The sequence below is a fragment of the Microtus ochrogaster genome, chromosome 5, assembly GCF_000317375.1.
Source record: "Microtus ochrogaster isolate Prairie Vole_2 chromosome 5, MicOch1.0, whole genome shotgun sequence".
NCBI classification, from domain to species: domain Eukaryota; kingdom Metazoa; phylum Chordata; class Mammalia; order Rodentia; family Cricetidae; genus Microtus; species Microtus ochrogaster.
The window spans coordinates 36,288,692-36,311,800 of NC_022012.1; the positions used below are offsets into that span (position 1 = coordinate 36,288,692).

Below are 23,109 nucleotides of genomic sequence, written 5' to 3' on the forward strand. Positions count from 1 at the left end.
GAGACAGAAATCTTTAATAAATAAATAAATTAAAAAAAAAACACTAATCCCCCTCCCCCCCAAAAGAAAGGGGTTCTCTATGTAGCCATAGCTATCACTGAAACTCCTGGTTCTATTATCTCTTCTACCTCCTGAGGTCTGGGATTACAGGTAAATGCCACTGTGCCCAGCTATTTCTTTTTTCTTTTCTTTTTAATATTTCAAGGATAGCTTCTTTCTTTGTTCCTTTCTTGCATGTGTGTGTATCTGCGTACATGGATATGGTGCATATGTGCTGTAGTGTGCATGTGGAGGTCAGAGGTCAGCCTCTGTCTCACCTTCCCACCTTATCTAAGAAAGTGTCTCACTGTTCTTTTTCCACTGTGCACATAAAGCTAGCTGGTCCAAGGGCTTCAGATTCTCCTGTCTTCCCCTCCTATTTCCCCAGAATGCTAAGATATCTCTTGGCACTAAACATCTAACTTTAACTGTCCTCACGCTTCCTTAGCAAGCATACTCACCTCACTGAGCATCTTTCTTTCTTCTTTCTTTCCTTTCTAGTATTTATATGTGTTGTTTTTCTGTCGGCTTAGTGGTTGCACCTGAATCTACTGATTTTAACTGCCATCTGTGCCCTGCCACCACTTGGGATGAGGCCTGGCAGGATTCCTGGTCCTGCCAGCACCAACACAGGCTTGGCCATGGCCACTAAATGTAGGACTGTTTTTTTTAAATATTTATTTATTTATTATGTATACAATATTCTGTGTATATTCCTACAGGCCAGAAGGAGGCACCAGACCTCATTACAGATGGTTGTGAGCCAACATGTGGTGCTGGGAATTGAACTCAGGACCTCTGGAATAGCAGCCAATGCTCTTAACCACTGAGCCATCTCTCTAGCCCCTAAATGTAGGTTTTAACTAAGTTTCTATTGTTCTATTTATCAATAAAGACTTGGGAGCCAGATGTTGGAGTCAAAACCTGCTAGATTAGAGAAACTGAAAAGCAACCAGTTGACTGAACCAAGCAAAAGAAGCATCTCTCCACTTGTTCCAAATCAAAGCCACCCCCAACACACCAAATCTCTAGGTCCCTCCCTACTACTTCCTGTGTGTCTATCTTTATTCCTGAGTCCTCCATACTCTCAATGGCCAATTCTTGTCAACTAGTCACTGGCTCCATCCCCGATCCAAGTTTAATTTTATTAACACAGTCTTGGAGTTTCACAGTGCTATCAAATATCCTGTAACATACATGTATGAGTATTTTGCTTACATATATGTGTGGCACATGCATTCCTGGTACCTTAGGAAGTCAGAAGGAACCCAGGTCCTTTGCAAGAACAAGTGCTCTAAATGACCCAGTCATCCTCCTACCCCCTCCCCCCAAGCTTTTTCTTACATAAGGGAGGCATGGAACTTTTTTGGCAAGCAATTCTATTTGTCCACACCTGGAAAGCTGTTTTGGGGTTCTCTTTTCTTTTGTATTTGGTGAAATGCACCCTCTATCCCTTCCCTTTATCTCTGGAGTATTACAGGGCCTTCTTCACACTAGCCGGAACGTCCTCCCCAAACTCAGACAATGCTATCTCGGCCTGCTACTCCTCCTATGCAGCCACCCACACTCATCCCTTCGAGAGCCCACTTTCCAGTCCTTTCCTCGCTTGACAAGCCTGCCGATCTGCAGAAGCTGACACATCAAAGCAAACACAGCACACAGCTTGAGGACAGATGACTCGTGCTCTGAGAAGAGAAACTGGTGACATAAAGCACGATGCAGGAAAACAGCTGTTAGCCAGATACCAGCCCTTTGTCTACAGAAGACTGGAGAGGATGCACGGCAGTGGTTCCCATCCTGCCTGATGCTGCAACCCTTTAATACAGTCCCTCATGTTGCAGTGAGCCTTAGCCAAAAAATTATTTCACTGCTACTTTATAACTGTAACTTTGATACCATTATGAATCATAATGTAAATATCTGACATGTGACCCCTGTGAAAGGGTCATTTGATCCCCCAAAGCGGTCATGACCCACAGGTTGAAAACCACTGCACTATGGAAAGGAAGATAAAATATGTCTGCTTTTATGTCTTCCTTTTCTCTCTAAGTCCAAGTTCCAGAGGATCAGACCCTGGCCTGGCTCCCTACTGCGCCTGCTGAGAGCTGTTTACCTGAATGGCACCTCCTCCTGTGGGACGTCCACGTAGTACCGGATGAAAAACCTCTCAGAATCTTCTCGTTCTCCATCGGTGACAACGCTGCCATTGAGTTTGGAAACAGAGGGCAGTCTATAAGTGAAAGCCAAATAAAGACATTATAAGGAGCTGGAAATAAAACAATGGGCTGTCGTTTTTGAAAGGACACAGCTGGCTGGGCCTTATTCCTGCGTGAAGACTGACACAGTGAAGTCATCAAAAGGATGAAATAAAGACTGTTGTATTTTTGGATATGATGCTGATCTTCTGTTTCAAACCTAACATTTCAGAGCACGGCTCTAAGTCACACTGCCCACCTTAGGTGATGAATGCAGCCCAGGGATGTAGTGGAAGTACCCTGTAGCTCCACTTTAAAATTGGCTTTTATTCTTTTTTTTTTTCCCTGTACGTGTCTGTCTTTGTATATGTACTTACATTTGAAGCTGTCTACAGAGACCCAGAGAGGGTAACAGGCTCTCTAGAGCTGCAGATACAGGTAGCTGTACAGCACCTGATATGGGTACTGGGAACCGAACTCAGGTCCTTGGGAGAGCAGCAAGTACTGTTAACAACTGAGCCATCTCTCTAGTCCATTTTAAAAAGCAAAAAGGTAAAATTGTAACAATATATTTAATATAATATAACCAGAATATGAGCATTTCCACATGTAATCAATATTTTAAGAAGTCATGAGCTCTTCTGTAGTCTCTTACTCATGAAAACTAGGGAAAATCTAGTGTCTGTTTTATATTTCAAATTAGCCGAGGCATTATTTGAAGTGCTCATAGCCACCTAGGCTGGCGGCTGCCATGTTAAATAGCACAAGTTCAAAGTGTAGTTCGTACAAAATGAACATATAACTCACAAATCATCTTATGCTTGTAAATGAACTGTGTGAAGAACATAAAGCCTACAGCCTGCCTACCATGAGACTTGGGCTTCCCAAGAGAACAGTGAGCCTTCTGACTGTGGTAAGAAGTACGAGCATGGGAGTGTGGAGCCAGGCATTAGCTGGGCAAAAGATCAATGCTGTGCTTAAGGAGGCCTCTTCGGCAGAAACCCCAAAGCCTACTGCCCATCCTTCAAGAGCTCCACGTGGGGTGCACGCAGAGAGCAAAGCAAAGCCCTGGGGCTCTTTTCATTTTAGCCTAAATCTTCTTTCTGCTAAAGGTTCATACGAGCATCCACACTGGAGGGAAGCTGCAGCAATGTGCAGAGATAGCGCCAGAGACAGAAAAAGCCAGGAGCATGAAAGACAGTAACAGCCAGCCTTCTTAAGTCAACCAAGAGATAGATTCTCAAGAAGAAAAGACGTACTGAGAAGGCTCCATTTCCAGCTATAAATGCTCTTTACATGACCACTATGTTAGAGGAAATAAGGAAACCTGGAGCAGATGATTCTCCATCAATAGGCTTTCACTCATCACCCCAAATGGGCTTTCAAATATTCTAAGCATTTAAAGACAAACAGAGAAAACATCTATTTACAAGGGTGTAAAGTGGCCAAGGCAGGACAGCTACAGGTCTTGCTCACGCCATTACATCTCTTCTTATCCAGGCCTGAGTGCTACAGAAGCAGCTTAAGCACAATCTGCTCAGGAGATGGGACAATGCACAGCACCCCAAAGAGTCTCCTGCCCTTTAAGGCCCCTTCAGAAAGCAGCAGGAGGGAGCAGGACAACATACCTGGCCACCACCAGTTTCCTGCGTTCCTCAGTGGTATATGGCTGCAGAAGAGGAATTCCTAGCAATCGCACTTCTTCAAGCTTGGGGAAGGAATTTAGTTTGTCAATGTCTTCCCACGACTGCAAACCTAATTGGAAAAAAGATATTATTTAGGTAAACCCAGAAAAGAACAAAAGGAAGAAGACAAAGATGGCCAAGCAGTTACCTGCAATTCCTGAAATGCTGAGGTGCAAACAGCCAGCCAGAAGCTGGCCCCTTTCCAAGGATACAGGAATGGACATGGTTAAACTTCAAAGTACTTCCCTGGAAAACAGGCTCAGCGCTCTGCTGTGTGTCTAGATTCTCACCTGCTCAAGTGAAGGCAGGAGGATCTGGAGTTCAAGGGCAGCTAAGGCAGGATAGTAAGGTGCTGCCAAAAGCAACAAAAACGACAAATAAACCCACTTGCCAGAGCTTCTCCCATCTTTGTGAGCTCAACTGTGAAGGACAGAGAGGGTGGGCCTGGTTCTTCAACACGCTCCTATCTCCTGTTCCACTACAACGGCATCTAATTGGGTCATCACGGTTTCAGTAAACAGGCGCATGCTGTGATTTTTCTGAAAAGTGACTCAATTGACTTCTTTTACTGAAACGCAGACTAATGGACTGCGACTCTCTGAGGTGATGGTGGCAGGGCAAACTTTCCCCTAACGTGTTCTAACACGACAAGAGCAGAGAGCTAGAAACTAAGACTTATTACCTTCGTGCTACCTTCATGCTGGGGGCAGGAAAATGGGTCCAAGATCACTGCCCAAACCAACCCGACCCATGAGTACAGTAACCCCAGATCCTGAAGTAAGCAGAGCAGCAGTGAGGGGAAGACGCTGAGCTCGAGACTGCAGTTCCCGCTGGCCGTGGGCAAGTGTGTCACCCAAGCCGGTATCTGACTCCCAAGTCAGACAGGCTTTCACACACACGCGACATCCTGAGAGACCGAGTGGCCATGGGAAATCCATTTCAGAGACCATAACTGCTTTGTGTTTGCCGTGCCCTGCAGCAAGGGTAAGTCAGAGGGAGGACACGTGAGGACGCTGGCACAGAACTATCTCAAGTCACAGCTGTCCTCTTCTCTTACCAGTGGGCGAGTCTACCTAGATGCAGGAGAGTTATGTCAAGGGCTGTCAAGCTGTGAAATAAAAAGCTTCCATGTGCAAAATCGTGGCTTTTAGAATGCATTTTTAGAGGCCAGTGAGATGGCTAAGCAGATAAAGGTGCCTGACACCAAGTCTGACCATCCGAGTTCAGTTCCTGAGGACATACATGGTAAAAGGAGAAAGCTGACTTCTGCAACTTGTCCTCTGGCCTCCGTATGTGTGCCATGGCGTGTGTGTGTAATGTTCAGAAAAGACGCATCGGACTCGCTGAACATAGCGGGCAATGGGGGCTACTGAGAACTCAAGAACAATGGCAATGGGTTTTTGATCCTACTGCATGTACTGGCTTTGGGGGAGCCTAGGCAGTTTGAATGCTCACCTTACTAAACCTGGATGGAGGTGGGTGGTCCTTGGACTTCCCACAGGGCAGGGAACCCTGATTGCTCTTCGGGCTGATGAGGGAGGGAGACTTGATCGGGGGGAGGGGGAGGGAAATGGGAGGCAGTGGCGGGGAGGAGGCAGAAATCTTTAATAAATACATAAATAAATTCAAAAAATAAATAAAGAAAAAGAAAAAGAAAATACGCATTTCCTACTCATCATCATAACCTCTATAGAGAATTAAACTAAGTTCATCTATTTCAGTTTTAAGCCACAGTTATTTTTAAGTATGTAGTTGTTTTAAGAACTAGGAAGAAAGCTAGGTTTAAAAATGAGAGTAAAAGTCAGATTGGGAGAAGTTTTTTTGCAAAAGACACATTTAACAAAAATCCATTGACAGAAACATACAAGAACTTTTAAAGCTCAATAAGCTGGGTCTGGTAGAACCAGTCTATTCTCCCAGCTACTCAAGGGGCTAAAAAAGGAGGGTCATAGGTTCAAGACTAACTTGATCAACTTAGTGAGACCTCATCTCAAAATCAAAAGTAAAAAGAAAGCAAGAAATATAGGTCACTGATAGATAGCAAAAACGAGACCCTAGGCTCAATCTATAGCATTGAATCAATTCAACTACAACCTAAAAATCCAACTAACAGTCTATTAACTCAGATATCAAACTAACAACAATCCAACTAATAACCCAACAAAAATCCAACTTACAACCCAACTAATAGTTCAACCTGTTGTGTGGCCGTTTCCTCCAGATTAAAATCTTCTATCTTGAAGGAAAATATTTAAGGCAGAATGTTTACAGGGAGGGGAAACAACAGACCATTCTAAGGGGCATGAAATGCTATAGGGATGCTCCTAAGACTGGAAGTAAACAACTGAACATTAGTTTCAGGAAGTTCCTGAAACTGACTAGATTCACTTCGTCCCTCCCTTCCTCCCCAACAATATAATTGGTAAAGACTGCTGAGAATCAAGGGCAGACAAGCCCACATGCCTGGACAAAGTAGAGACTAGTCAGATTGCCTAGAAAAAAAAAAAAGACCAACTGATCCACTTGGACAAGGAAACTGTCCACCTTGCTGACTTGCCTCTTCAGTGTGCTCCGGGTCTCCAGTTTTTGTGCATTATCACTCATGCTGGGTGGGTTTGCTAATACAACCATCATTGTGCAATTTCTGCTCCTGTAAGTAATCTCTCGCCCATAGTTCTATAAATAACCCCAAGAAAACTCATTGGTTCATCAAGTTGGACTTTGATGGTATCTTACTTTTTTTTTTTTTTTTGGTCAGTCCCTTATCTGGAGTGTTTGCTCTCATCTTCCCAAGAATAGTATCTCAACCCAGTGACAATCCAACTAACAACCTAACTATAAACAAAAGTGAAAAAAATCCCTAAACCCACCTTTTCACAGATGACAACATAGGAAAAGTAAGCAGACAGAAAGGCTCTTCCCCATTTGGCAATTAGGGAACTTTAAATTCAAGACCCTTATTAGAAGTCAAAGCATACATCACTGCCAACACCCAATGCTGTCAAGCATGTGGGGCAACACAACTCTTCATGCAGAGCTGGGAGAAATGGAAAGTGGTGCAACTGCTTTGACAGTTTAGGTTTCTTTCAAAACTAAGTACAATCTTACTGTATGATTCAGCTGTTCTACCTTTATCATTTACCTAAACAAACTGAAAGCTTATGCCCACTTGAAAATCTGAACAAATGGTTTCAGCTTTACTCTTAGTTGTTCAAACTGGAAAGTAAATCAAAGCCTTCAGCAGAGGATGGATAAACTATGGTGCCCCCTAGAAAATGGAATATCATTTTGGGCTGACAAGAAAGGACTTCTCAAGTGATGAGAAGGCATGAGGGGCTTAAATACGAATTACCAAGTGAAAGAAACCTATTTAAAGAAGCACCTCATGGCGTGACTCTAAATACATGACTGTGGCTGAGGTGAAAGTGCAGAGACAACAGAGGACCAGAGCATGTCAGCATTAGAGGGAGGAACAGGGGGACCACGGGGCACCGGGAGAGCACTGAGCCAGTCTGTGCGCACCACATGGAGGAGCTGTCCTGCTCATTTCTCAAAGCCCATGGGGTACACCCTAAGAGAAACTATTGACTCTCAGATGCATGACATGTCAGAACCAGCTCATTGATGGGCAGGGTACAAACATGCCAGTGGGGGTGGGAGGTACAAAATGGGGGGGGCAGGTTGTTCACACATGAGAAACCATCTGTACTTTCTACTTAAGTTTTCCGTGAACCTAAAGCTGGTCTTAAATAAAAATCATTAACACATATTCATTCTTGTAATGTACAGGATACAGCAGCAATAAGGTGACAATCAAGAATGTATGGATGAGTATTTAAAAAGGCTGCCAGACCAGGATTCCTTACTCTGCATCCAGGTAAAATGATATAGTTTATAATTCTTTTCTGTCTTTTAATAACTACATCATCAATTTCATTTTACTTCTTTATGACTCTTTTTAATGTATAAAATATAAATTGTGAAAATAATTCTATGCTCCTTAACACTTATTACTTATGAAGAAAATGATGTCTTAAATTAAGTGGATTGTAGGTACATGAAAACCTACCCTGTTATCAGTATAGTTATGAACAAAACACATTTTTATTATATTCCATCATGAACTTGACCAGACTGACACAGAACAAGGGCAAGCCTGTGCCTCACCTGACTTGTGAAGGCTGATGGATCGCAGATTAGGAAACAGCCTTGCCAGGGAGTCAGCAGGCTCCTCGATAGCATTCAAGTGATTGTTGGCCAGGACCAGGGTATCCAGTGAAGGGAACATTACACCGAGCTTTCGGATTTCAGTCCAGTCTTGGAGGTTATTGTCTGTTATGTGTAGGAGCTTAAGGGAATGACAGCAAACAGAAGGACAAGACACTGTTTCATAGTCATTAAGGCACAGGAAGAGCTCCTCCAGACTGCAGAGAGAAAGGAAACAGCCAATTGTTTAGAGCAGTAGAGTTTTACCTTCAGACACACCGCCATGCATTCAGTAACTAAAGGACAAAAGGGCCAGGAACCCCAGGAGGATGAGGATGGAAGAGCATCAATCCAAGGCTAGCCTGGCTACTCAGTGATACCCTGTCTTAAAAACTAAAAATAAACAATCACACTATATGTGAGACTCTGGCTGTATCACAGACAGCTGCAGAGTTTTCCTGCAGCTCAGAACAGTGTATCTCTGGGAAGGGAAATCCAGAGTGAAGCAACAGAGGCTGCTGGGAGCTGCTGCTGGGTTAATCCTGTGCTTAACCGAACGCCAGAGCATGTGGCACTAACTCTTAGAACAAGTGTCTTCTGGAGCAATGAAACTGAAGTGCAAGTCTTCGACACAGGAAAGAATGTCCGGCTTCCAAGGAGGGACAGACTTAATTATGCCGAGAGACAACAGAAGAAAATTCCAGAAAACGTGGAGAAATATTTATAAAAAGAAACGATAACTACCATATCCCTACCCTGTGTCAGCCCTTGTGGCAGGAACATATAATGGTGTCCACTTCACAGGCAAGGAAACTGGGCCCAAAGAGGTTAAGGGGATGTCAAAGGTCACATGGTTAGCAAGTGACACCTGAATTTAAGTTAATTCAACTGCCACAACTAATGGTACACACAAGTCATTCTAGCTCCTAAAGGGTAGAGCCAGGAGAATAAGGAGTTCAATGCCAGCCTCGGCTACAGAGTGAGTGTGAGGCCAGCCTGGGCTTCATGAGACCGTCTCAAAGAACAATTAATTCAGTGCCATACTAGAAGCTGTTCATCGTGAAGAAAGCTGATTAGCTTAACAGTGAGGAACTCAGGTGCAGTGAGTGGTGTGAGGCCGGATCCTGGGAGCCTGGATCATTTCTGTACTTAGAAAAATCAAAGAAATTCCAGCTTTCTTTCTTTCTGGCAGGGGTTTCCTCTGTGCAGGTCCACTTTGCATCAGCCTACAGAGGCGCCCAGTCATCTCAACGTAAACACATTTTTTTTTCTTCCAAAGAAAAGGCTAAAGCAATTCTTAAATTGGGCAATCAGAAGATTAAAGAGGTGCTCGGGACGGCAAGTGCTTTTCACGAGCCATCCCATGCCTCCCAGCTATGCCCCTGGAAAGGTGAGCAGGTCACCCCACACCCTCACCCCAGTGACTTCATTTTTCTGACCTTTTTCCATTCAACCTACAGCTCTAGAGTTTCTGAGCTGAGAGATCAGCAGAGACACATATGGCAACATGACCCCGCTCCCCTGTGCTCGCTGGGCTTACTCTGGTAACTCCTGAAGTATCGTGTGCACTGTTTCCCATGATGCTTTGCTGTTGTTGAGGACAAGTTTGCGAACCCCCGAGAAGGACCCAGCACATGTTCTCTCTAGAACCGACAGATTCAGAGGATTGGAACTCAGGTTTAGAAACTCCAGCTGAGGAACATTTGACACAATCTTACTGACCTGCAGAGAAAAGAGAGATGTGAGTCAGGCGGACATTGCAGCCTTGAAAGAGCAGTCACGTGCGTGAAGGCCTGAGTAGGTCCCCAGGTGAAGGGCTTGTACCTCGAGGAGTCCCACTTAGCAAAGGCACCTGCAGAGCAGGAGGAGTGGTTCAATAAATTACGGCAAATCATTTAGTCTGTTTCCAAGGAAGGGTTAGTGGCACGGTTAGGATTCCCTGCGTGACCATTAGCAAGGCCCTGATTTTGCCCAGTACGATACACTCTCACAGAAGTAAGATAAAAGGATAATTTAGATGGTATTCTAGGCTATACATTTTTAAAGAGCTAAGATTAGGTCATGCAGTTCTCTCTGACTACCTTCATCCGCTCATTCTCATCACCTCACGATGTCTGAGTAAAAGCTTCCTCAGCTCCACCCCAGCCCTTCTGTAAGGATCTGTGTGTCCAAAGCTGACTGGAGAGACATCACCACTCAGGGATGCTTCAGTTTGTTTCCAAGGCAAAAAAAAAAAAACCCCAAACTTTAAAATGTATTTATTCAAAAGCCCAAGACATCCAGAATAGACCAACAGACAGAAAGACAGATGATAGACAGACAGATGGAGACTGGTGAAGGAGAAAGCATGATCACCAATTCACCAGTTTATGGCTTACTTAGCAACCTATAAAAAAAGTGGAGCAGGAGGTGTGGCTGAGTCTAACTATACGCTCTAAACAGTTCTAGCTTTCTGGATATACACTCGTTCTCTGAACAACCTGCCAGCTGTGAATTTCTCATGGTGAAAAACGAGGACACTGAAGCTCAGAGACATTCAACTCTTTGACTGTGGTCCCACTGTACATCACGAGTATAACTGGGAGGAAATGAAGAACAACTGGAGAGTAGTGGGCAGGGCAGTGAGGACCGAGTGAAGGAAGCTGGAATGATGCTCACACCTACAAATGTATTAAGTCTCGCAGGGCCAGGCAGCAGTGGAGTCAGAGAGGAGCAGTAGGGACTCATTTAGGAGTGTGGAAGGCTTGCTTTCAAATCAGTTTCCAACACTTGCTAGCTGACTGGCTTCATCTCTTAACCTTTCCAAGTCTGTTTCCTTGCTGACGAAAGGGGAAAGTACCCAGATGGCCCAGGACCCTGTGAAGGGTTAAATGAGATGCGTTTGGATGTCACTCAGGGTTGACATCTCTGTACCAGTTTGTTTTCGGAGCTCTGGAAGAGACGCTGGGTACATCCAGAGAGGACCATGGGCAGAAGAAAAGGTGAGCTGCAGCTTCATCAGGCCACAGCGCCTGCTCAGTTCAGTGAGAAGACTAACTCGAGGGAGGCTCCCAGGAGTCCGTCAGAGGAAAGGCCCTCCTCCCATTCACCATTCATCCACGCTGCACACTCAATGTTCCACAAATGAAGAAGGGAGCTGTCGAATAGGGAAGATGCACTGAGCTGCTGTTTTCAGCGTGAGGGATGCCGACAGTATGAGGATATTCCCTCGCAGCCGCTTCTGTGAGTGAGTGTTACCAAACCGTAATGCAACGCGTGGCTGTGCCTACAACATAGCTCAATAGCTCACGCAGGGACCAATAGTGCATTACATTCCATGACCTAAGTACCAATGAGAAGGATACACTAGACGATGACCAGAAACCATCACCTCCCTCTAGATTTCTATAATAAAGAGCAAAATGCTTTTAAAAAAAATGAGTTACTTAAAGGTTGTGAAACGAATTCTGGGGATTCCCAAGGCTAACGGCTGTGTGGTCTCTTTACCATCTACATTGGCCAAGTGTCCAGTGGGACCCTGCGCATGTTCCCGAACACTACACAGGACTCACACTAAGCAATCAGGCAGGAAGCATTTTCTGTGCTAGAAACAAATATTTTCTTTTAAAGTATGAAGATCCAAAAGGCTTCCTGTGTCACCTCACATGGATGCTAAGGAAAACATAGTATTCATTAGATTGATTAGGGGCTGGAGAGATGGCTCAGCGGTTAAGAGCATTGCCTGCTCTTCCAAAGGTCCTGAATTCAATTCCCAGCAACCACATGGTGGCTCACAACCATCTGTAATGAGGTCTGGTGCCTTCTTCAGGCCTGCACACAGACAGAATATTGTATGCATAATAAATAAATAAATAAATAAATAAATAAATAAATAAATAAATAAATAAATAGAAGTTCTCTATCTCAAAAAAAAATTTACTTATGGTAGAAAAAATTTCCCAACTGCAAAGTCGCCACACTCTGTTGAGTTTCTACGGCAGCTCTTCATGTGCTGTCTTTAAATCACAGATTAAAAACACTCCCCTGGCTGGAATGAGTTGAATTTGCTCATGTGCAAAAGTGAGGAGCTGAACTGGCATCACCTCTCAGACCTCTACAGATCAGGGTTTCATAGGGTCCTCTACCCAGGCCCCCATAAAGGGGGAAACTCAAGATGTAAGGAAATGGGGAAGGGATCGCAGATAACCATGGTAATTTAAGCCCAAGCTTTTCTCTACCTCACCTGACTGGCTAACTCCTCCCTCCTTTCAAACACTTGATTCAATTTCTTTTATAAAATGGTTTCAATAAGAAAAAAAAGGGGGGAACAGAGATACGTTGGGAAAGGGTGAGCAAAATTCTATCCAGCCAAAAATTCAAGTCACTAGCTAAAAACTGGAACTGCTTTATATACAAGTGCCGAATGAAGAAAAATGGACACATTTTTGTCTCCCTCCAGACTACTACAGTTCTCACCCAGTGTGTTTGAGCTTTGAGATATATAGCAGCTGAGAGCTTAAAACAAAAGAAATGGCTCCTAACTTGTAACATTAGTGACCACTCAGGAAACTCAAAGAACATTCCACATTACTTTGCTCCACATGGCTATGTTAATGCAGGCTGAAGTCAACTTGGTCAATGTCAAGAGGAAAATGATCTTCATAATCAGACGCATGGATTGTAAGAGGATTGAAATGTGATGTCTTTAAACCAGTAACCCATGAAGCATTTGTAGCCTGGCAAAGAGTTTAATCAAAGCAAAAGAAAAAAAATCAATATTCTTTTGTTGTCAGTTTTCCTCCAGTCCCTTTACACTCTGATATATACTCTAAAAGAGTGGGATCGACTACAGTTAGGAATCGGAGGATTACAAGAAATGGTTAAAAAAAAACAAACAGTAAACTGAATGAGAAACTTGAAAGCAACAGCATCAGCAGGCTACCAAGTGCATAGGAGGATGCTCAAACGAAGTGCAGATACTTCAAATAAATATGCAGCCCCTGGCTGTATGCAATGTGGTCTGGGAAATAACACAGACCTTTGCTAAAGCATACAGAAAGCCTGGTTCCTAGTGTAAGCTCTGTGTGATAGCTCCCTTCTGACGTGCAATTTACCATTACTAAACTGCTCTGAATAGGGAGCAAAAGCTCAGGTCCAAAGTCAAAGTACAGGTCAAAACCCAGCCTGTGGGCAGTTCACACCACCAAACAACAAAGTTAGAGGACTCAGCAGAGGAGGAGTGAGAGGAGGATCTGGTCTGAACCCCCACCGTCCACACCCCACGGCAGTAGGACCACAAATCTACCCAACTCTGGGGAGTCAGAACTTCATCAACAGGACTGAAGAGAGTCCCAGCTTGGGAGGACTAGCAGGGTGGGTCTTTCTGCATCCGGGCAGTGCAGACAGAGCATGCCTGGTGACTGGGTGTCTCCGAACCAAAAAAGTACAAGCTATGATTTGTGATTAGTAAAATAAGTAGTTTATCCAGGCAAATGGATACATGTATGGGTGGAAACCGCTTCTCGAGCAGCCCGAGGAGTCTACACTTCCACTATAAGTCGGATGACATGAACATTCAAGTATTTTGATAAAAATCCTATCACAATAGGAACTGCCACTAAGACATGGACACCAAATTAAATAGAACAGGGGAACAGATACATAAAAAAAGCTGAACAAACAGTTCACTGAGTTTTCTTAACCAAGAAAGCTGTTTTAGGATTCGTGTAACACTTGATGGCTACGGAGTATTTCAATGGCTAGTTACCAGCACCTGTATACTGGTGCGATGCGCGAAAGGACTAGGTGAATTCTGGGAAGTCATGGTAAGAGTTGCAGCAAGCGGTCTTCACCAATCCATAAATGCAGCCAGTCACTCCTTAACATAGGCAACAGACATCTGATGCTCTAGTACACAGGGTGGTGGTGATTTAAAAAAGACAGAAACTGCCATCGAAAACAAGCTCACAGTCTCTTGAAAAAAATATGGAGTCAGCAAGTGACCACACCACTCTGAGACAAATCCTTCTGCAGTAGTAGGCACAGATGCTCTGGGGTAATCTGGCTGCCTGAGTTGAGAGCAGGGGAATCGGACACAGGAATGACAACCCAGGCAGTGGCCAGAAGATGACAGAAAAACGTGATTAAAGCAAGGAAGCTCCCGTGCCATTTGCCTGTGTTGTCTGCAATTGACAGCGCAGGGCTAAAGATAGACATGAAGTTCTGGGAACAGCAGAGAGCTATGTGATGAGGGCCATTCCTCAGGATTCAAGCCTCGGTTGCTAAGCAGGGGAAAGCAAGGGAAGGGTGTCATGCAGCAGGGTCCAGGGTGATTCATTTGCTACAGAAGTCTGTGGTGTACTGTGTAGTGATGGAGAAACAGGAGACAACAGGAATGGGAAAATCCATCAAGCAAACCTCTACAGATAATCAAAGCAAAAAGTATGAGCGTGATTTGAATGAACCAAGTAGGAAGAACTGGCTTCCCCTTATACTTTGTGGTAGTTCCGATCAGGAAATGTTTTAGTAAGTTAGGGATTGACATCTACAATAACAAGAAGGAATGCTATGAAGCTGTTAGTGTGTAGTTCAAGTTACTCTCAGGTCAAAAGGCACCAGATGTATCAAACTACTCAACACTTGGTTAAAATAAGGGAAGTTCTGAAGGATTTGTCAAAGATTTCAGTAACAAGAAAATGACTATAATCTCGGTTTCGGTGGAAGCAATTCCAAGTCAATCTGCAGAGATAAACCCAGAAGTGGAAGCAGGGCATGAGCAGAAGATGTAGGACTGAGAAAGAGAAAGCACTGTTGCAGTCGAAGTGTCCGTAGGCTCATTAACCTTTCAATGCCTGGAATAAAATGTCTCTGTGCTGCCCACACTAATAAAAGCAGGGTGGCAGCAATAAACACTAACTGGAGAGCACTGCAGGGAGCTGCTGACTTGTTTACCTTGGCACACACAGAGGCTCCAGTGAGAACCAGAGTCAGAGTATGCAAAGGAGCACAGCAAGAGCACAGTGGTACCCAACACCTTTCCCCAGTGCAGCACCGCACAGGCTGTACCTCGTGCCAGTCTTCCAGTTTGTTGTCAGAAAGATCTAGCTCTGACACGTGAGCGCAGAAGGCAGCGATTTCTCTTTCGTCTCCCGCGCAGGTGATTCCGCAGCTGTTCAGCACAAGCACACTGGGGAGGTTGAGGCGATCTGAATCACAGGAGACACAAAACACTTGCTCCATTCAGCCTAGTTCTCTTTTCATTATTATTCCCTCATATATTACATCCCAACCAGCTTCCCCTCCTCTTGTCCCCCCCCCATCTCTCCCCCTCACCTCTCCTCTCCCCCAGACCCAGCCCCCTCTTCTCTCCACAGAAAAGGGCAGACCTCCCAGGGACATCAACCAAACACTGCACAACAGGCTACAATAAGACCAAGCACAGACCATTACATCAAGGCTGGATGAGGCAACCCAGTAGGAGGAAAAGGGAATCACAAGTAGGCAAAAGAGTCAGAGACCACGCACCCCCACTCCCAACTCTTAAGAATCCCACAAGAACGCCAACCTACTCAGCCTTAACATATATGTAGAAGACATAGGTCAGACCCCTACAGGCTCCCTGATCTCTGTGATTCCCCATGTGTCCCATTAGTTGATTCTGTAGACCGTGTTCTTGAGGTGTCCCTGACCACTCTAGTTCCTCCAATTCTTTCTCCCCCTCCTCCACAGGACTCTCCTAGCTCCACCTAATGTTTGGCTGTGGGACTTGGCATCTGCTCCCATCAGTTGCTGGAAGAAGTCTCTCTGGTCTCTTTGATGACGATTCTGCTATAGCCTAATTTTTGCCTATGTATGTTTAGCACCCAGAAATCATCAGGTTAAAAAAAAAACTACCTGTATCTTCTGCATTCCAAGAAGGCCTCGAAAATATAGTGGAATCTTGGGGCCTTGAATCCTAAAGGAAGAATTGAATATGGGCCGGAGAAACTCAGAAGTGCTGAACCCCCACCATAAAAGGTCTTCTCAGCTCTGCTCCTGGCTGGGCATCTGCCAGCCACCAGCAACAACCACACTGCTGGCTTCTTGCACACACACAGGACCCAGGTAACCTGTGTCTCAGAGCACCGTTGACTGACCTCAGGTCTGCAATTCTACAGCATCTGCACTCTTTCCTCTCGGAAGCTCCTTTCAAAAGTTATCTCCAATAGTTCATAGATTCAGTACAGAGTTGACCCCCCAGCATCCATCAAATCTATGAAGTGTTGGAACATCTGAAAGGGATGAACTCACAGATCAAAAACAGCAGGATCTCCATGACACAAGACAACAACAGGATATCCAAGAGGAGCCCATTATTGATGGAGTATCAGAAACCAGAGAACTTGAACCAAACCAATGACACATGGTAATGAACACTTGCAAGTAAAGATGAACAGACGAAAGGGTGAACTGTGTGACTCAGTCGGCCACACTACAGCTTCCATGACAAGATTCTTTTTTGTCTTTGTTTGGTTTGGTTTTTTATTTTCCTTTGGAATTTGGTTTTGATTTGAGGAGAGTTAGCAGGGCAGAGGGTGGACGCAAGGGTACAGGGATGTAAAGGGATAAGAAAGCATGATGTGAAATCCACAAAGCATCAATAAAAGTTAAAAAAAAAACTATTAAACTTCTTACAAGCTATCTGCTAAGCCACTTCTTCAAGTCTGTGTGTTCAAAACATCTTCTTCACTTATAGGAAGACAATTAAAATGCTGTTTCTTTCATTTCTGTCTAACAATTATTCCCTTTTTAGATTCATGTGTTAACATATTTTTTCCATATGAAAATATAGCCTTCTTTTAAAATAAATTCCTAATTGGAGAAAAAGTTTCAGAATCTGAAAAACACAAAACTATGGCTGGCCAAACACAGAATCTGGCCTGGTGTGCCCTAGTGTGTCAGCAAAGTCACTCACTGTCTCACAGAAAGAGACAGACGTGACACCTCAACCAGTTTTTCTCCCATTTGGAAAAAAAACAAGGGCTCCTGAAGGTCATGATTCATAATTTGAGGCCTTGAATTATATAGTTTTTCTACTAAGTACTGTTTTAGTATCAAATTCCTGATGTAGACCAGAGCCTAGACAACAAACTGCCAACTCAGAGGTACATGATTACAAAGCTGGAGACAGTTCTATTGAGAAATGACTGTCGGTAGACTCTGAGTACTGGAATAAAGCAAGGATTCTCTATGAACTCTCCTGAATGACAAAGAACTACTTCTAAAATCTGCTAAGTACAGCTAGGATAAAAAGGCTAGCAAAAACCCACCTTGCATACTTCCCTCTTCTAGAATGTCTTTGTCTCCTCTCTAATCGTACTCTACATTCTCCAAGGGCTAGTTAACCTTTGAACCCTTTCCTGATAGTTTTATCTTCTAAATTTCATTCTTCGTCACTGTGGTTTTCATTTGGCTCAACATAAGCTACATTGTGATATACCTTAATCAATGTGAATGTCGTGTAATCTAACCAAGACCTGTGAAGGCCTCAAGGGCAATGGTCAGCCTCGTACTATTCTGTATTCTTCGAGTTCCTTGAAAGGGTATGCACTTGAAGGATTATTCCCCAAGTATCAGCCTTGCCCTGTAAAGACAACTATAATGTCTCTGGCCAATCTGGAAGAGAGCAGCTCTGTGAGGCTCTTTAAGAAAACACTGGAGTGAGATGACCCAGACCCAGAAAGACAGTTATCACATGCACTCACTCATAAGTGGCTTTTAGACATAAAGCAAAGAAAAAACAGCCTACAATCCACAATCCCAGAGAACCTAGACAACAAAGAGGATCTAATCTACATGGGAAGTAGAAAAAGACAAGATCTCATGAGTAAATTGGGAGCATGGGGACCATGGAAGAGGATAGAAGGGGAGGGGAGAGAAAGAAAGGGGAGCAGAGAAAATACATACCTCAATAAAAACAAATGAAAAAAGAAAACTCTGGAATCTTAACATGTAATGATGACCATTTGACTCATAATTCAAAATAAACAAGGCACTCACTCACAAATAAGGCAATGTTGTAAGCTAACCCAGATAATCGTAGATAAAGACATGTTCTTTGTTCTACCTGCCTTACCTTTCATAGGAGAGCCCTGAGGAGTGGCTGGGACATGGACTCCCATCCCAGGGCCACGGCGGTAAGGGAAGTTTTCAGGACTGTATTTTTCACACAACACTTGCATAAAACTTCTTCCACTGGGCTGGTCCATCTTCTTTTCTGAAAAGTCTACAAGAAAACAAGAAATCATCAAAATTATCTACTTACTCATGTAAGAACTATTTTTGTTTATGAGGCAAGAGGCTGGGCACTGCAGATGTGTACAGCATATTACTGCCCCAGGCAAACTTCTGTGCTGAGACCATGAAATGTGCAGAGGACATCAAAGACGGCTCAGCATGGTGTGCACAACATCACTAAACGGTAGTCCAGCACTTGGGGGGAGGGTGTCTTCCAGCCGTGGATAACAAGGATGCCCTTGGTTGGTAGGTAAGGTTCATGTAGTAGTTAGAAAAAGACTGAACACAGGAGCAGATTAAACATCAGGTTAACTATGGACAGTTCGCATGAATTCTTTAATACTGTCCCTTGAAATTCCTTCTCTCCCCACAGTAACAGAACCTTTGTGTGTATATACATGTGTGTGTGGGGGGGTGTGGACACGTGCATACTTGTCTTTAGAAATGTATGAATAAGAAGTGGCTGATGGGATAGCAATCTCTGTGGTAATTTACAGAAATCTTGAAGACAGCCAGTGCTTTCCATCTGATCTTTTGCTTCCTGTTTCCTCTATTCTTTTGCTGCAGAACAGATGCCTTGCTGGAACGTGATCCAGGAAAGAAGCCTGATGGAAGTAGACGTGAGCAAAAAGGGACCCAGGTCCCCAAGATCTCCATGGACCTAAGCCCTCGGACTGGCAGGAACCTTAGGAATTCAACTGACCAATAATAATCAGTTTTAACACAAGCCACTGTCCTTCTCCACTGCCTGGTCCCTTATTATTGGACCTAAGTCCACCTAAGAGAGAGTGCTCTTTCTTCTGGTGCAGAATTTAGGTAAAGTCTGTCACTTCGCTTCTCTATTTGATCTCATCTAGGGGCCCGAACATTCAGTAAGTCTGGCACTTTCTCTGCACTATGCACACATCAAAGGAGAGAAGAGCAAACACGCTGACCTCTGACAGCCTGATAAGACACTACCCTAAGGGACTGCTCTGTGCTCTAGGTTTCACATCAGCCAGAATATGGGCAACCACTATTAGTCTCCAATTACCAGCCAGCATACTACTTTTTAAAATTAAAGTAATCAATAGAAAGGCTTGGAAATGGCACAGTGACGAGAGTGCACAGCGGCCTATGAATAACTTCAAGAAACACGGAGCTGCCAAAGCAGTTACAGTAGGAACTACTGCACACTCCATCAGTAGCTGAACAGAACGGGAGAGAGCTGGCTTTGGAGGAGGGAACAAGGTTTGATTGCTTTTTTTTGTATTGTTTTGTTTGTTTTAACTCATCATGGTACTTGACTATTTGACAAATATGATGGAACCAGGACCAAAGGGGAAGGAGTTAGGTGGACACCACAGACACACAGGCATAAGATGAGACCTGAGCGGATACAGGGGAACAATCAGTGCATATGGCTGGCTCAAGACAGGATTAGTAAGCAAGGTTTTGGGGGAATATGGTGGCTAGCAAAAGGAGAGGTGGGCTGTGGGCTGTAAGACAACCTCAGGTTTCTGGTGCTGACTGCTGTAACTAGTCAAGAGATGAGGAACTGCACTTCCTCCATGGACAGTGTGGGCACCTGGTGACATTGCAGGAAACAGCAGGTTAGGTGAGAAATGTTAGCTGAAGATGGAGTCACGTGTCACCTGAATAGAGGACATGTTATGAGGGATGACAGGACAAAAGAACTCTGGGGCCTGGGGACAGAAGGCAATGAGTGACAAAAGGAGCAGGAACAACCAAAGAGCAGAGAGCACAGCCCAGGCCAGGACCTTTGAGGCGTGGAGGAAGATGGGTGACAAGCCCCTCAGTAAGGAGGGCAGGAAGCCAGGGGCAACCGTCAAGATTTCCTCCCTTAACCTAACAGAGCAGTTGGAGAGATGGCTATATGCTTAACAACACTTGATGCTCCCCCTGTGGACCTTGGCTTGGTTTTAAACACCGACATGGCAGCTCAGAACTGTCTACAACCCCAGTTCCAGCGGATCCAAACCCTCTGCTGGCCTCCTCAGGCACGAGGTACACGTGGTGCACACACATATGTAAGCAAACACTCATGCACACAAAAAATAAAAATTAATAAGTCATTAAAAACAATTAGAGATTTGAACGCAGTTACACATTAACTAGGGATGTGAAGGACTGGAGGACACCAGAAGGAACGAGCATTAAAGAGTTTCCCAGAGAGCTGTTAGATACCGACTAGACAATGCTTCTTACTGCTCCCAGTGAGTGCTGACATTCATTTCACCGTAGCAACACTGCTCTACTTATGCTTATATAGTTAAGTAAGCCAAATTCTGGGTCTTTTTCCCAGGCTATTATACTAACTCTGTCACTAAATTATGCAGAGAGCAGAAGTGTGGAATTCTGTACAGAGTCACAGCACACATGCAGCATGCACATGTATATGGCACAGGCTTGATAAATGGCGCTGAGTATTAAAGTCATTCATCTCCAGGGCGCTGAGTAGAAACGGCAGAGACTCTGGGAAGAGGGCAGATTAAGCCCATTCAGTTTTCATCACTTAATAGCTCTGTGACCCAACAGACAAGATGCACCACCTCCCACCTCCCGCGGTAGCAAACACCGCCAGCCAGCATTTAACTCCTCATGAAAAGAAGCACATCCATCTCATTACTATGCAAATTTGATTTTTTTCCTAAATAAGCATTAAAATTATATGTATACCAAAATAATTTCTTTAAGGTAAAATTTTATTATCATCAAGAAATGTTTGATTTACATATTTTATTTATCTATATACCTGAGGTTGTGTAAAAATTTCTTGGATGAAGCGGGTCACAGGTGAAAGTTTTAAAAAGCCATGACCTGTGGAGTACTTGGCTCCTAGAGACAATGAAGCACTTTAAGTGTGCTACTTGCATTACAAGGCTGGAGGACAGCTCCCAGCTACACATGGCTGTTCATCCTGCATCGGTATCATGATAAAAACCCATGGACACAGGAAGTTCATGGTTTTCACAGACTAGGGACACATGAATTAGTTCCTAACCTCTCTCTCCTCCTCACCCCAGATGATTTAAACATCCCCCTCAGGTTTGCAGCAAGAGTTTAAGAGAAACCCAAGACAGAAATAGCCACTAAGCTGCCTGTCCTCAACTGCAACCTGAGCACGTTTACAGGACTCTGTGGAATCCGTGCAGATGCCTAGAACACATGTGTTCACTCAACACATGCCTATCCAGGGAACACATGCTTCTCTGTATAATCTGCCCGAGTTCCCCAGGCAGTTTCATCCCTTTATTTGTAAGCTTCCTGTCGGCACCTGTTTCAGTGCTATTGCTATGTGACAGGTTAGTTCACTGACCTACGGAGCTAAGGGTCGGAAGAGCTACTGAGAGCTTCGGGAACCCTCAGATCAGAAGGTTCTTTGCTCATGGAAACTCACTGCCGCCAACAGCAGCCACGGCCCAGAGGCTCCGCCACTAGTAAAGGGTGCCACAGCTCTAGCAATGCCTGTCTCAGGCAGGACACCAGGGGAGTTTTTTTAGAAATGGTTAACAAAAACATCAGAGAAGTTACACTGCCATCTCCCGTAAACAGGCAGTTCAAAAGACTAACGTACGTGGGAAGGCAGACTGTCACTGTGGCAGCCAAGGTCTCTGTGTTCAGGCAGCATCTCTGATCTGGAGGCTGCTGCAGCACTTACACCACATGACTCAAGGGCAGCTACTCGGACACCACTGAAATGTAGACCACGGCAGCCATGCAAAGTAAGCACTGACTTGAGTGAAGGTCGTGCCAGGAGATAAACAAGTGCGGGAACTTGGAAGTTTTCCCTTGAGCCTTTAAGCTTGAGAACTCTTCCAGAGCCAGGCCTGCTGGTGCCTGCCTGTAATCCTCCATACCTGAGAGGCAGAGGCTGGAGAATCCAAGGTAGCCTGGACTACTAGTGATTTCTAGGCCACCCTGACCTGCTTCCTGAGGCTCTGTCTCAAAAGGAAAATTAATAATAAAGAAGGCCAGGAGCACAGTTTGGGGGGTAGTGTTCTTGTAGGAGCACAGTTTGGGGGTAGTGTTCTTGTAGGTTCACCCTCCTCTCAACAAAACAAAGCCCTCTTCCAAATATTCAGGAAGAGAAACTATGTAGTGTTCTCTGTGAGATTACCAAGTGACCCCAGGCCCCTTTACTGGTCATTGCCAGCACAGTTTACTGAAGAGCCTTCCAGCAATGCAGGCTTCACACATGCACACATGGCCGCTCAACTGGAACCTTAGAGACAAATAGATTGGTAACACAAAATCTGCTCGGACCTGCTGTGTTTTAGGAGGAACGGTAGGTGAGAAAGGGAGGCTGAAAACCAAGAAGACTGAAAGATGGGGAAATGTAGAATGGAAAAGATCTTTAACTGCAGTCTTTTAAAAGGCTTGGGGGTGGCGGGTAATCTATGGCTTTCTGGAAATAACAGGAGTCAGGTTACACCCGTCTACCTCTGCAGTTGGCAGAGTGCAAATGCATTTTAAACTGTTCTGAATTGGTGCTTGAAACCAGTGAGCCAGGAATCTTGGGTGATGCTGCTGGGTTCCATTACATGTGGTGAAATATGCGAAAATCTCAAACCTTTGTGTCTCAAGATCCTGATCCAATATCATGTAAAGCGCCTGAAGAAAGTCACAACAAAGCACGGGTTGGGCAGGTGCACAGGGCACTCCTGCTGGGTGGATGGGTATGGGAGGAGAGCCATACAGACAGTGTACCATCCCACACTCCTGCTGGG

At 44.5% G+C, this 23,109-nt stretch overlaps 1 protein-coding gene across 1 annotated transcript in view; it reads right to left on the reverse strand.

The window, feature by feature from the left end:
• Tbcel (tubulin folding cofactor E like) overlaps nt 1-23,109 on the reverse strand; it is a 61,038-nt gene that overhangs the window by 21,535 nt on the left and 16,394 nt on the right. The window contains exons 2-7 of the mRNA XM_013346121.2: nt 18,219-18,368; nt 15,170-15,309; nt 9,666-9,847; nt 8,087-8,343; nt 3,863-3,989; nt 2,153-2,269 (exon numbers count right to left, since the gene is read on the reverse strand). Of these exons, the coding sequence (XP_013201575.1) occupies nt 2,153-2,269; nt 3,863-3,989; nt 8,087-8,343; nt 9,666-9,847; nt 15,170-15,309; nt 18,219-18,351 (956 nt within the window). The 5' untranslated portion in view covers nt 18,352-18,368. The remainder of the gene's footprint in view (nt 1-2,152; nt 2,270-3,862; nt 3,990-8,086; nt 8,344-9,665; nt 9,848-15,169; nt 15,310-18,218; nt 18,369-23,109) is intronic.